Source organism: Nicotiana tomentosiformis, chromosome 1, assembly GCF_000390325.3.
Source record: "Nicotiana tomentosiformis chromosome 1, ASM39032v3, whole genome shotgun sequence".
In the NCBI taxonomy this organism is placed as follows: Eukaryota; Viridiplantae; Streptophyta; class Magnoliopsida; order Solanales; family Solanaceae; genus Nicotiana; species Nicotiana tomentosiformis.
The window spans coordinates 52,142,972-52,156,790 of record NC_090812.1 but is presented as its reverse complement, the minus strand read 5'-3'; the positions used below and the strand labels follow the sequence as shown (position 1 = coordinate 52,156,790).

The 13,819-nt window shown below is 35.0% G+C and overlaps 2 protein-coding genes across 2 annotated transcripts; one reads left to right on the top strand and one right to left on the bottom strand.

Annotated features, from left to right (window-relative positions):
• The first annotated feature begins 36 nt into the window (after positions 1-36).
• LOC104116994 (glyoxylate/hydroxypyruvate reductase HPR3-like) lies at positions 37-1,517 on the top strand. Its single transcript, XM_009627967.4, has 2 exons — positions 37-471; positions 858-1,517. The coding sequence occupies exons 1-2, from the start codon at positions 37-39 to the stop codon at positions 1,377-1,379; spliced, it is 957 nt and encodes a 318-aa protein (XP_009626262.1). The 3' UTR covers positions 1,380-1,517.
• Positions 1,518-1,585: 68 nt separating this feature from the next.
• LOC104116995 (UTP:RNA uridylyltransferase 1) lies at positions 1,586-12,828 on the bottom strand. The gene is made up of 6 exons (XM_009627968.4): positions 11,406-12,828; positions 7,049-7,417; positions 4,824-5,047; positions 4,678-4,741; positions 2,184-2,380; positions 1,586-2,043 (listed from the first exon to the last, which is right to left on the bottom strand). The coding sequence occupies exons 1-6, from the start codon at positions 12,639-12,641 to the stop codon at positions 1,833-1,835; spliced, it is 2,301 nt and encodes a 766-aa protein (XP_009626263.1). The 5' UTR covers positions 12,642-12,828; the 3' UTR covers positions 1,586-1,832.
• Between the last annotated feature and the right edge of the window lie 991 nt (positions 12,829-13,819).

Below are 13,819 nucleotides of genomic sequence, written 5' to 3'. Positions count from 1 at the left end.
AAGAAATACAACCATTTCATCAAATCTGAAGTGGAAATGGAGCTGCCAGAGCTGTTAGTCATACATCCACCTCCAGTATTCATCATCCACCAACAACAATTCTCACAAAAATTCAAACTTCTCAAAGCTTACGAATCTCCACTCTCCACAGAGCTCTTCCTACAGGCCCACGCTCAGTCCACTAAGGCCCTTATCTGCTACGGCAAGAGCCCTATCACTAGCGACATACTCCGCCATCTCCCTTCTCTTGGACTCGTTGTCACTGCTAGCACCGGCTTCAACCATATCAATCTCCCCGAATGCCGTCGCCGAAGTATCGCCGTTGCTAATACTGCTGATGTCTTTTCTGAGGATACTGCTGATATTGGTGTCGGTTTGTTGATTGACGTACTTCGGAAAATTAGCTCCGGTGATCGGTTTGTTCGCTCTGGAATTTGGCCTAAAAACGTTCAGTATCCTTTGGGTTCCAAGGTATAACAATATTCATATTCACCATAACAAAATGTAGTAGTAAATTTATTAGGTCCAATTTTATAATTTTCTTTTCAATTTTGGTATGTATATATCGGGTATTTTACATAATATTGTATTTATAAAATTTTATGGTTTCCCGTCTAGTACTCGGTATTCGTTTTGGAAACTGAATAGTCCGGATTTGTGCCAAAAGTCCCACTATGGGATAACGTGCTTCCTACCAAAAACCCTTTTTTTCCGAGGCTCGTTAAAAATTGAATACTTTCTATTTCATCACAACATTTGATACTGTACAACTTTCACAGCTAGTTATAATCAATTAACTAGTTAAAATGTTAATTGATCTAATGTTGGTCTTTTATTTGGCATTTGCTCATTTGCAGTTGGGAGGTAAGCATGTGGGAATAGTTGGTTTAGGCAACATCGGTTTAAAAGTTGCAACAAGGCTAGAGGCATTTGGCTGCACAATTTCATACAACTCTAGGCAAAAGAAGCCAGTTCCCTACGATTTCTACCCAAACGTCTGTGAACTTGCATTCAACTGTAACATCCTCGTCATATGCTGTACATTGACTATCGAAACTCGTCACATGATTGACAAGGATGTTCTAAAAGCATTAGGGAAGGATGGAATTCTCATCAACATTGCTCGTGGACCTATCGTCGATGAGAAAGAACTGGTGAAGTTGTTGGTTGAAGGTGAGATAGCAGGTGCTGGTTTGGATGTGTTTGAGAATGAACCTAAGGTTCCTCAAGAATTAATTGCATTGGATAATGTTGTTCTTACACCACATAGAGCTGCTTTCACTGAGGAAGCTTTTCGCGATGCTTTCCAACTAGTTCTGGCCAACTTAGAAGCCTTTTTCTCGAATAAACCATTGATTTCTCCAGTTATAGATGAATGAATAGAGGACTAGAACTGGGTCTTTTCAGGTTCAGATTTGACCTCATGACAATTCATCACAAAGTATGCATGTATATCATTGAATAATTAATTTACCACCAGATAAAATGTAAGTTCTACATTGTCGTTCCTTCAGCAACGATTATTCTCCTGATCAATTACTATAGTTATGATCCACGAATCTAGAAGGCCAGCATACAAATCAAGTTACCATTGCAACAATTCCATGCCTTAATAATACGCAACATAAATATGTACCACAGAATTCTAGGACAGTGTTCTTTACATACAAAAATAGACACCTAGATGATGATCAAAAGCACCTAATTCCTAAATACATTTAGGTGAAAGCAAAAACGAGAAGAGAGACAAAAAACCGAACTTAATAACGATTTTACATCCAAAAGGGCATTCTTAGAATTATGGGACAGTTTCCTTGAGGAAAAAGGCAAACTTAGCTAGGTATATAGGGTTCAAAGAGCTTGACACAGGGGTTCGGGTCACACTGCATTATTTCAGCAGCGCGTTCGAACTCTTCCCTCAGTACTCTTATGCTGAACTTGTCTACCACCCTACCAAGATCATGAGAAACCTCAAAGGGATCCTCTATGCATATCAGATGGCGGTCGTTCCCAATTCTCCTAGTCCAGTCTTTGGCTCGCTTGCTGTACATAACCATACAGGAAGAGTAGTAGTAAGCAACCCAAAACAGAACCACTAAATGACTAATGCCATTTCATTTTGAAAATCTTCAAAAACAAATAATCAACAAGAACAAAACAGTTGTGTAGCTGCAATGACCTACCTCAACATGCTTCCTGTACGAACAGAAATAACATCATTTGCATAATCATGACAGTAGGCCCAGTAGTTGAAGAATGCCCACACCAACCGAGCAAGACTTTCCCCATTGTGGGATCCAAAACCACAAAGCTTTTCCACTTTATCAAAGTAAGCACATTCAATGTTGTCAACAGTAACAGAGTAGGTTGGCTGCATTCCCTGATAAGCGAACAGGGGAAATGAATATGACAAAAGAATAACTATCTTCACATAAAGTAGCACATAGATAGAAGTGCCCTTCCAATTATACATTTGCCTGAATTCCCCTCTAGATTTAAGTTTTTTGGTTTCTCTTGTGAGTTAAGAAATATATAGCAAGAATAGATCAAAGGCAAGAATAGGGATGGCAAACGGGCGGGTCGAAAACGGGTAATGCCAAAATCGGATAAAAAAATCCGACCCGCCATATTTAATACGGATAGAAAATGGATTAGCCGGCATATAATATGGATATTCATATTATCCATGACTTCTTGAATATGATCACTTTTTGGAGCATTCCTAGTCTCCCAAATTTGAGTAACCCCCAATTTGAGTTTTTGCAAATGTAAAAACATACATTGGTTATCCATTTTTTAAGCGGATAATATGGATCTTATCTATATTTGACCCATTTTAAAAATGACCTATTTTTAAAAAGTTCATTATTCAACACAGTGAATAATATGGATGGATAATTATTTTTTTTAATCCATTTTGCCACCACTAGAAAAGACTTTGATATCCCAACCAGGTTGCAAGCCCGAGAAGTAACACATGTAAAGGACAGGGGCGGCTCAAGAACATGTGGGGGCTAAAGCCAAAGTTTAATATGGAGCCTAAATTTTTAAAAGAAAGTTATAAGATTGTTTTTATTTGAAGTCTATTCTTCTAACTTTTTGAGATACAAATTTTTAATAATCTTTTTTATAATCGATTTTTTCTAATAATTCATTCTCAATTGATAATATAGCCAATTCATCATTTAATCTTTCTTGAGAAATTGTTGATTAAAAATAAGATTTTATAGAGCAATAGAAGTATATAACTATTGGAAGCTTAAAAGTATTGTTGAGCACTTGAACTAATGAAATCTTGGAGAAAGAAGGTAAGTAAGAATATCAAAGAGATACAGAAAATAAGTAGAAGTTTCTGAAATATGAAGAGATTGTAAATAAGAAAGATTGACTTGGACAAATTAAGGAATAGAGTAAAATTTTTACACGTTATCTAATGAAGGAGTAAAAAGTGAAAAATTAAAACACTAGGAGAACTATTCATCCACCCATTTTTAAGTAAGTTAAGTTATTACTTTATTTATATATCAAAAAAGTTTTCTTTCTTTTTATATTAAAAACTCTACTTTTATATTAAAAGTACTAAATATTATTTTTAAATACCTATAAACCTATTATTTTTAAAAAAATGAGCCCCTCAAATTTAGGGGCCTAAGGCACAAGTCTTACCTTCCATAACACTGGAGCCGGCCCTGGTAAAGGGTAAATATTCCAGAGCAAAGACATGACACATTATCGTTCCAAATGAGTTATGACAAATTAATAAATTGATTAACTTTTTTCAAAAGATATTGATTAACCAAATGGCAGTAAGTGAACTACACATAATTTGTAGACAGGAGAAAAAATAAGGAAAACAGCATGCATGTTTCATGTTACTTTATGGTAAATGCTAAAGCATATTGCTCATTCTTTTCATTTGCCCATGTGAATAAAACATTTATATTCCTTTTTCTTTGAGAAGGAATCATTTAAGTTCTTTCTTGATCATACTTTTTAAATCCTACCTTTTAGAATACAGGACAGAATCTTGGTGTCTTTTGGTGAGAGGGTAAATTAACTAGTACAAGATGCTGATAGAATTTTAAATGGTATCACATGAACACCCACAGCTCATAAGTTCCAAATGCATCCATGCGGACAATCATACAGTGAAAACTAAGAAGAAACAGTTTGGTTATTCACAGAAAACTATACGTGCTTAACTGAAGGAGCACGTGAAAGAAAGAAGAGTCATTGTACATATGACTAGAATAGATTGAGCAAAAGTAATTTGAGCTCAATCAAAGTCAAACAACTAATAATTTGCAGAGTCATTGTCTAGAGGAGAAGAGTTACAATCATAGGCGGAGCTAATATTCGAAGTTTATGGGTTCGGGATTCTAATTTTTTTTAAGTTACTGGGTCCAAATTAATAATTGGTACGTATTCAATGAATTTCCTAAAACAAATACAGAATTTGAACCAAAGTTATTAGGTTCGACCGAACCCGTGACCAACACGCTAGCTCCGCCCCCGATTACAATTGATGAGGAAAGCCATTCACACTCAACCAAACAACACATAGTTCGCACATCCTTGCAGTTATGGCTTACTGACAAACAGTTCAGGTAGTTTGCAAATCTTACAAGTTTCACATGCAAGGCATATATCATAACACAGGAGCTAAAGAAAACACACCTGTAGGCATGGAAGGATGGCAGGTCTTCGCTGCTGTAGAAAGTGAATGCACATTAGCACATACCTGGAAGTAGAAAATAAAAGTTAGCCTACTGTATAAGAGAATGAGAGAGGAAAAGAAAATAATTGAGAAAACATAGGCTTACGCATAGCTAGATAATGTCCCCTGGTAAGTTACATTTACCCCTCTCAACTTAGCCCAGTGCTTGACGATAAATGCCAACTGCCTTAATCGCACATCTATGTGTGCATAATCTCGAAGCAGCTTTGTGTTAACAACAGCCAAAACATTATTCACACATATATCACATGATATCCCAGTTTCTGGATCCATAAGCTTGACTATAGGCACCCTAGCACGCGTTAGCGCCTGTACGGGAACTTAGTTAGAAACCATGCTGAAATGTGTGTTACAAGAAGATTAGCCAGATAACAAAGCTGAACATGCCCCATAGGGGAAGTGTACCATAAAACTTAAGGACCTCATAACAAATCAGAAGCATATAAGACTCTAGATCCACTCTGGATTGAAGTAACGAACATGGCAAGTGGACTTGTCCAGACCACTAAGGGGAGGCCAGGGACCACCCAACACCCTGTCCTCCACTTGATGAATAGAACCTGCCTCAACCTGGATCGGTCGTGGCCTTCAAGCGAACCGTCTTGTGGCCCAAAAAATAGGTCGGATCCATATACATTGACCTCTATATATGGTTGAATTTTCAATTGTTTAGAGAAAGCACTCGTAAATTGAATGGATCGTCAAACCACCCAACCACAGCTTTGGTAGCTAGATCTCGGAAGAATACACCCAAAAAAAAAAACGTAAAACCAACATGCAAGCCCAAAACTATGCGAGTCTAAAGTTTCACTCTTCCACCCCTAATATTTAGCCTATATTCATATATCCATTGAGCGTCATCGTTCTGAAGTCAACAGTAATGAGAGTGAAATGATAATAGAATTTAGTCATAGACTCGTAAAAAAAACATAAATTTAGTTCACAGATTCAAGAAAGTTCTAATTCAGGCGATAATTTAAACAATTTAATGAAGGAATCGTTCATTATTTTTCACCTATAAGTTCAATCAGTCTCAATCTAAAGCAGTTGCAATTAGCTATATGAATACCCCATATGAATTCCGCCTGTTCGTATATTATGTTTCTAAAATGAAATTCATCGTTCTATAAAACTAGAAAATTAAGTTTGTCCTTCTATATATATCCTTCATTCTCTCCAAGGTCTATAGGGCTTCGGAGTTTTCTTTTACACAGTTGTGTCCAATTTTCTCTTCTTATTTTTTGAGCAAGGCAGTTTTCTTTTATTTTCTTCAGTTTGCAATATGCAAAATCATAAATAACTAATTAAATAAAAAGAAAAGTGGCCTTGGACCAGCCCTCCTGGCAAATCCTGGATTGTCGCCCCTTTGGCTGAGACCAACCCTAGCGCCCTCGAAATAGGGATGGCAAACGGGGCGGGGCAGCGGTGGGGCGGGGCGGGTTCAAGGATTTTTTATTTATTTAACTGCGGTTGCGGGTTATGCATTTGTTTAATACCTGCATCGCACATTTGCTGGTTTTCGTCAAAGAAGATTCAAATGTTTTCGTAGAGTTGTAATCTGCTTTCTCAATTGGAATCTGTTTTATAAACTTTCCCTTGCTCATCTTTATATTTTTATTTTTATTTTAAATTTTGTTAGTTCATTAATCTCCTCTTTTCTTGCTTCTTTAAGCTTAAATGTGAGTCATATAATATCCATATAATATATTCTAGTTATAAATATGAACATATTCAGATATTACCAATTTTTGGGTCATTCAAATATTGGTGTGTCTATCCGGTAGGAATGTAGCATACTAGTTTTAAGAAGATATATTTAAAATTGATTACTATAATTAACTCACTAATCAAATTACTACTTTTGTTATGGAGTAATATGCTAAAAGATATTTTCTAACAAGATTAGTAGTAAACATACAGTAGCACATGGAAAACATTATGGACATAGCTGGAACTACCGAGAAAAAGAGAAAAGAAGGCCATAGGTTATCACTAATTTTTTTGTAAAATTTTTTATAAAGAGAAGCTACTTGTTAAAAATGAAAAAATGATTTTTTTTGCTTTGCGGGGCGGGTTTGTGCAGGGCGGGGCGGGGCGGTTTGAAAAAAGAATATCTTGCTATGCGGGGCGGAGCGGGGCGAACTTTTTGCAGGTTAAGGATGAACCCGCCCCGCCTCGCCCCATTGCCATCTCTGGCTCGAAACCCCTCTTTAGAAGCCAGTCTGGCCTGTGTTGTACCCTTCATCATGTATACTCTGGATAGAGCATAAATGAACATCAGTAGATGTGTAGCTAAGATTTTTGCAATACCTGCACATCCTGGAGATTGTCAGACTGCAACATGTCAGCCAACTTCAACAATACCTCTGATTTGTCAATATTTGCATCCTCAATTGCAAGGCAAATATCAATATCGCTCTTCGAGAAACCAAAAGAATTGGCACAAGATCCATAAACATAGAGCCGAGCACCAGGCCATTCCTTGCTAACAATTTTATCCAAAAGTGCTAATAACTGCTTCTGCTTTGCCTTTTCTTCCTCTGGAGGTATTAAGGACTCATATATTGCTAGTAAAGCAGCATTCATCCTATTAATGTCACTCCGACATGCAATCTGCCTTTTCAACATCCTCATCCTCTGGCCAAGTATAAATTCTCCTCTCTTATCTGATCGGTAGTCCTGATGAAAGCAGCACAAAAGTGAGTCGCTATTACTAAATTTGGCTTCAAGAAGGATATGAGAAAGGGTAGAGATATTAACTGTTCTTTCTTATAAGGGAGAGAGATTAATTGGTTTATTTCGCCTTTATGAGATATTAGTGATTTACTTCCAATTGTTTGGCGCAATTGGAAGAAAGTAAAATACCATGCTTCCTTTTTTGCATCTAATTTTAAATGGATTGAAAGATCCGACACAAAGGGAAGCCCTCAGCTCCTTTTTTGCTTTCTTAACAAACAAGGGAAATGACACATACCCCTCCACTTTCACTCCGGCTCCTCTTTACCCCCATTGGAACATTGTAGCAGAGACACCAATAAAACACAATATGCTAGAGAAATAGAATACAGTTGCACAGTTTTATAGAGACTAGTCTTAGGGTATGCGCTTTGCGCGTGTAACCCATATTAATGAGATTTTAAAAACAATCAACATGCATAATATTTAAAAGAAGTGTTTGAGTTATAAAATAAAAATTAAAAACTAAAAAAATCCTTAAAATGATAAATATTAATCTTGTTTAGGGTTTCATATCCCCTTGAGTGATTGTTTTCTTCAATTTGCTCCTGTATTTGTTTCTGATCTTGTTAACTCAGTAAAAACTAAATTTCTTTCTTCCTTTGTTCTACTGTACTTTTAAGTTCTTTACTTTGCTGAATTATTTTTAATTTCTCTGAGTCGGAATGAATGAAAAAAATAAAGAAAAATAATTGACAACCCATTTAGAACAAGCTTTGTCTTTTACTGTCTCGTCCTTTTATTTTCCCTTCAAAATTGCAGTTTAATGCCAACCGACTCTTATAATATACTATAATCAAATTTTGCCTATTTTCTTATTTCTTCCACTATCCATGCTCTTTTTACTTGGAATGAAAATGAACCTTTTCATTCCCAAATCTCTCAAAGACAAGGATTTAATGTATAATTTGTGTTATTGATAATCTTTCAAGAATTATGATTAAATATATTAAAAATCCAATGGGAAATAGCTATCATGATATCTCATGAAAATAACGAGAACATAATTTCAATTTAACAATGCCTATTGAGACGCAATCAAATGAATGTTACTCGCTAGTTTCTTTCTATAATTTTTTTAATTTAACGGATTAACTATATGATAGTTACTAAGTATTTACCGATCATGTGGAAGTTCTTTATTAAGAGTTATAAAGTCTACTACTTTCAATTAAGCATTTTATTATGCTTGACAGATTCAAAACCAAAAAAAATGAGAAGATAAAAAACTAATTACCTTGGTTTTGACGAAGGGGGAGGAAAAATAACAATAGGAGTCTAAAATAAGCAGACGCTAATATTTTCGTTATGACTTAAATATATTCGTTCATAAAGATTACGTAAGTAAAACTTTTAATTAATCAAACTTCGACATGATGGAACGAATTATGTTATGTTATATAGGTAAAATTTTAATTGATTTTTCAAAGTCTTAAGTATTGGTACTTTAAATATTAATAAGTAAAATATTATAGTTAATTTGAAGTCCTAAATATTAGGAAGTTAATCAAATGGCAATTTTGTCCAGTATGAAATATATTTTAAAGGGTAAAAAGGTCGAGTGATATTTTGCTAAGGGGCTTCGTGCTTTTAATTCAGTATAGATAGATATATAGATAGATTACTTAAATTCTTATAAATAATATGTTTGTGTTATAAAATAAAATAAAAAATAAGTTCCTAAAAAGGATGAAAATTAATCTCATTTAGGTAGCTTAGTGTAGGAAGAAATCTTGTCTCATAAAGTTATATTATTGTGGTATGTGAGAATATTTTTCGAAAAATTATTGTTATATTCAATTTATTACTAATATTATAATTTTTTTGTTGATTTAAATTTTTAATATTAGCTCAGCCAAAAATTTAAATAAAGAAACAATTTAATATACAATATTTTAGTTTAACAACATTGAACCACTATTATTGAGATTTGATAAGCAAAATAAATTATATCGAACCTCAATTTTAGAAAAAATTGTGTAGTTGGTGTAATCAGTACTCTCGAAAGAAATTTCAAAAGCTTGATTCTTAACAAGGTATCCTATTCCTAGTTCCTTGTTACTACACGGTGCGTCGTCACTGCTACCAGTAGTTGACACTAGTCTTGTATTCTCGTAGTCCTTGTTCTTGTTATTACAAGTTTTGCCATTTGCTTCCGCTGCCTTTTATCTTGTCGTTGCTATTAATTAGTTATTGCTTACTTTCACTGTTCATGAGCCGAGGGTCTATCGAAAGCAGCCTCTCCACCTTCATAAAGGTAGAGGTAAGGTCTGCATACACATTACCTTCCCCAACCCCTCTTGTGGGATTCTACTGGGTTGGTTGTTGTTGACTCTTAACAAGGTAATTTTAATCTCTTCTCTTTTATTTTCTTCACTTCTACAAAGATTAATGATTTCATCTGATAAGTACTATTATTTCTTGATGTATGTTCATGTATATTTGCTTATTGTTGAATTCATACATGATTCAACAGTTTTTACTATTTTAGATATGTAATTACATTTTGTATATGTATATCAGATAATATTTGAATCCAAATCATGTCAATCAACTTCAGCTTTAATAATATTCCCTATTAATCATAGGTTACCGTAAAAATTAGATTTAGAAATATTTATTAAGCTCTTTTGATGTGGTGTAAGTTTGACTATAAGAATCTCAATTAATTTTAAAATCCTGAATATTAGGATTTTCTACCTAGTTCAATAAGGAAATATTTAATAACCAAATTTTAATTGATTGTAAAATCCTAAATATTACGGAAGTAACATAAATTACAGATTTGTCTAATGTGAGAGCTTCTTTTAAAGGGGTAAAAAAGGCGAACAATATTTCGCCAAGGAGCTTTGTCAAATTTACCAGATAGTAGGATGGAAAAAGAAAATAACCAGAGACAAGGAAAGTATTCTTTGACTTGCCAAAAAACAAAACGGGAAGTACTTATGATGTTCGATCTGCTTTGAAAAGATGCGTGGGTGAAAAAGCTAGATATTGTTTTCTATAATTTGTCATTTTCTAGCTTTCGACAATACGCTGGTCAGAAATGTCTTCGATAAAGCATATATATTTTGATACACTGACAAATAGGCGCAATGTTATCCCCAAAGTCAATTGTTCACAACTCAACTGATGTGCTTCATTTCAGATTAAAACTCCACAAGACTAGTATACTAATCATCCTGAAACTCTAATTTATGTCTAGTTAGCTCGACACATTGATCCATGTTTTTAAGGCAATATCACCCAAAATCAATCTGAATTTCCAGGTAAATATTTTTTTTGCTCCCAAGGACTTCGATTCAAATTGTGAAAGCAGAAATTGAAGAGGATTTCCCAAAATCAATCTGAATTTCCAGGTAAATATTTTTTTGCTCCCAAGGACTTCGATTCAAATTGTGAAAGCAGAAATTGAAGAGGATTTTTAGTAGCATTTAACATACACCTATGCATGCAATGAGTTAGCAACTCAGCTAGTCAGTGCATATGGTAGCTCACAGTCAAAGCTATCAGCCTCACATATATGTGCTGTGAAAGTCAGATAACATGTCAATTAGTTATACACAATCCAGTCATTGCATGGGAAGGAAATCAATAAGATGTATTATGTCTATACGAATTGACATCACAAATTGTTAGACATTGTAGCATAAAAGAAAAAGAGGTACTTGATACAAATTTTCTTTTACAAATATAAACTGTGAAAAAAGTAATCTTAAATCCTAATTTGCTGCTGAAACTTTTAACATACATAAGGGCACAAGACCATGCATTGTAAGCTAAGAATATTTTCAGTGCATGTATGTATTTCCATTGTATATTAACAGTTCAAATTCTTTAAACCACTGTAACAAGGAAGGCTAAAAAAGGACTAAGGAGGCACATTACCAAATCCAGCACATTAAATCTGAATAAATGTGGGTACAAATACCTTATCACGAGAGCCATGATGTTTCTTTTTATCACTTCTCTCACTTGATTCATCCTCGAGTCCAAGCGAACTGATAAGTTGTTCTCCCAAATCATCCAATTCGCTTTGACCTCGAGAGGAACCTCTACCTAGCTTATCCCTCATCCCAGTGCCAGTTTCTTCTCCACTCTCAGCTTCCTCACCATGTAATTCCAATATAGAATCCTCAACATCAGAAGCCAAAACAGAATGAAGTTTACTTCCTGCCGGGGGGCCAGGTGCGTCCAGCTGACGAAAAATCCCTCGACCATCTGAAACAATAGCATAATTCTTACCATTCCTGGGAAGAAACTTACTTTCCCTTTCATTCTTATGATTCAAGCCAATACCCCTATGGTTCAACTCAACGAAATTGCTCTTCTCCTTATCCACATTATGCTCAAAGCCCATGCTCCTCGGCTTGCCCGAAAAACCTGGTGGTGGCACCACCCCTCTTACACTCCCACTCGGAAACTGTCTTCCCCACCCCAAACCCCCACTCTCACCCCCACCTCCACCACTAGTACTATTCTGTTGCTCAAGACCCCTCAAATTTCCCAAACTCTCGTGCTGTTTTCGACCCGAACCAATAACATTGTCAAGCTTACCCTCCACACCATTCAACATCCTAACATTCCCTAATCTTGATTCTTGGTTTTTCTGTGCAAAGTTACCAACTTTACCAGCTAAATCACCATTGAGACGATTATTTAGTATACCCAAATCCCCTCGAATATCTCTACGTAACGAACCAAAGGTCAAATTTTGATCAAGCTCATGAGTTGAATTATAGGGCTTAGCATCAGCACTGAAAATCCCCAAATTGCCCATGTTTTCCCCTACTGATCCAAATCCAAGTGGGCCACCAGCATGTTGAATTTGACTGAACCCACTTGGGTGGGCAGGAGGAGATGAGAAATTAGGGTTAAGGTTATGGCTAGGATTAGGGTTTTGGAAAAACCCTTGAATGAAGAAATTATGGGGTGCAAAGAGAGGAGGAGAGTGAGAATAGGGCAACTGCGAGAAGGGTACACTGGGACCTACTGCGGCAACCGCCGGATCATGTGGCAGAGTCTGCAATTCCGGCTGCGGTTGGTGCTGAGGGTAGTGGTGATGTGGACGATTCTGAAGTAACTGAAGAAGGAATTCGCCGCTGTTTGGTGTCGCTGACTGTGAGGATAGCGGCGGCGATGCGGCGTCGCCTCCTACGCCGTTCATGGTTCAGAAACTTAGTACTGGAGAAGTCTAATTTGACACTTTTTTCGATCCAAGAAAAAGACCAAATCTTTAACTATTCCGTCCGTTGATTGGATTTCTCGAAAACAAAAATGTTAGTTTAAATTATTGATACTTCTTAAATATCTGGAAACTAAAAAGAGTCTTCTCCATTTTGTAGGATGGTTCGTACTCCACTACTACTAGACTACTAGTTGTAGTATTAGACTTTAGTAGAAAAACGAAAACAAAAACAAAAAAGAGTAAAAAGAAGAAAAGAAGAAAAGAAAAGTAGAAATACCAAGATTTGTTTTTCTCTTTTCAGTTTTGATACCTAAAGAAATGTAAGGAATTAAGAGAACTACAACAACAAGAATAATATTCAATCCAAATTGGCTATTTGAATTTTCACTTTATATATGCTTTATATATTTTTGAAATTTAAAAGTGATAATCAAAAGTTACTTCATATTTTATAAACGATGATATCTATTGACACGAAATAACTCCTAAGGCATATACTATATATGTATGGTATTCAACTTTTTAAAATCATTCATATAAGTCTCTTTTGTTATCTCTACGAAAAAAGAAGAAGATAATTAATTTTTTTAAAGAATACTTTATATGCACATTCACGTCTTAAAATGGAGATTAATAAAGTGTTCTTAGAACATAACTCCACATGATTTTCACTTATAAAGCCTTTTGTTGGTCAATCAAAAATAAATTCCATGTACTTCTTTAATATGGAAGATACAAGTTTGATGAGAAATGGTGATATGTACTCATTTATAATAGGAGCAGTACTATTTTTCCTCATATTTTTCATATCTCGAATATAAATAATGTGATTGTTGGACGTTGGATACACTAAGTCTGTATTCATTATCTTTTGATTAGATGTAATTTCTGATTTGTGTAAATAGAATTGTTTCTAATTTGTTTGAGATGTACTGCAAAGTGAGACTTTTATTGAATCTTAATTTGTATGATCCTCTGTTTTTCTCATGATTACCATGTTGAACAATTTTTGCGTCATTAGTTTTCGTTACTTCCATTTGTTTTCTTTGGTTGGTTAAGCTACATATATAAATTAGTGTTTTTGTTTGCGCTACGCGGCTAAAAGTTTAAAAAGTACTTTAGATAAGGTACTAAATTTTGAAAAGAAAAAAGTGAAT

What these genes read in the sequence shown, in the direction of transcription:
- LOC104116994 (XM_009627967.4), top strand. Translation starts at nt 37, where the DNA reads ATGGAGCTGCCAGAGCTGTTAGTCATACATCCACCTCCAGTATTCATC. An exon ending in AGTATCCTTTGGGTTCCAAG is followed by an intron (nt 472 to 857) that starts GTATAACAATAT and finishes GCTCATTTGCAG; the next exon opens with TTGGGAGGTAAGCATGTGGG.
- LOC104116995 (XM_009627968.4), bottom strand. Translation starts at nt 12,641, where the DNA reads ATGAACGGCGTAGGAGGCGACGCCGCATCGCCGCCGCTATCCTCACAG. An exon ending in GGGACATTATCTAGCTATGC is followed by an intron (nt 4,742 to 4,823) that starts GTAAGCCTATGT and finishes TTCTACTTCCAG; the next exon opens with GTATGTGCTAATGTGCATTC. An exon ending in CGTACAGGAAGCATGTTGAG is followed by an intron (nt 2,044 to 2,183) that starts GTAGGTCATTGC and finishes GGTTATGTACAG; the next exon opens with CAAGCGAGCCAAAGACTGGA.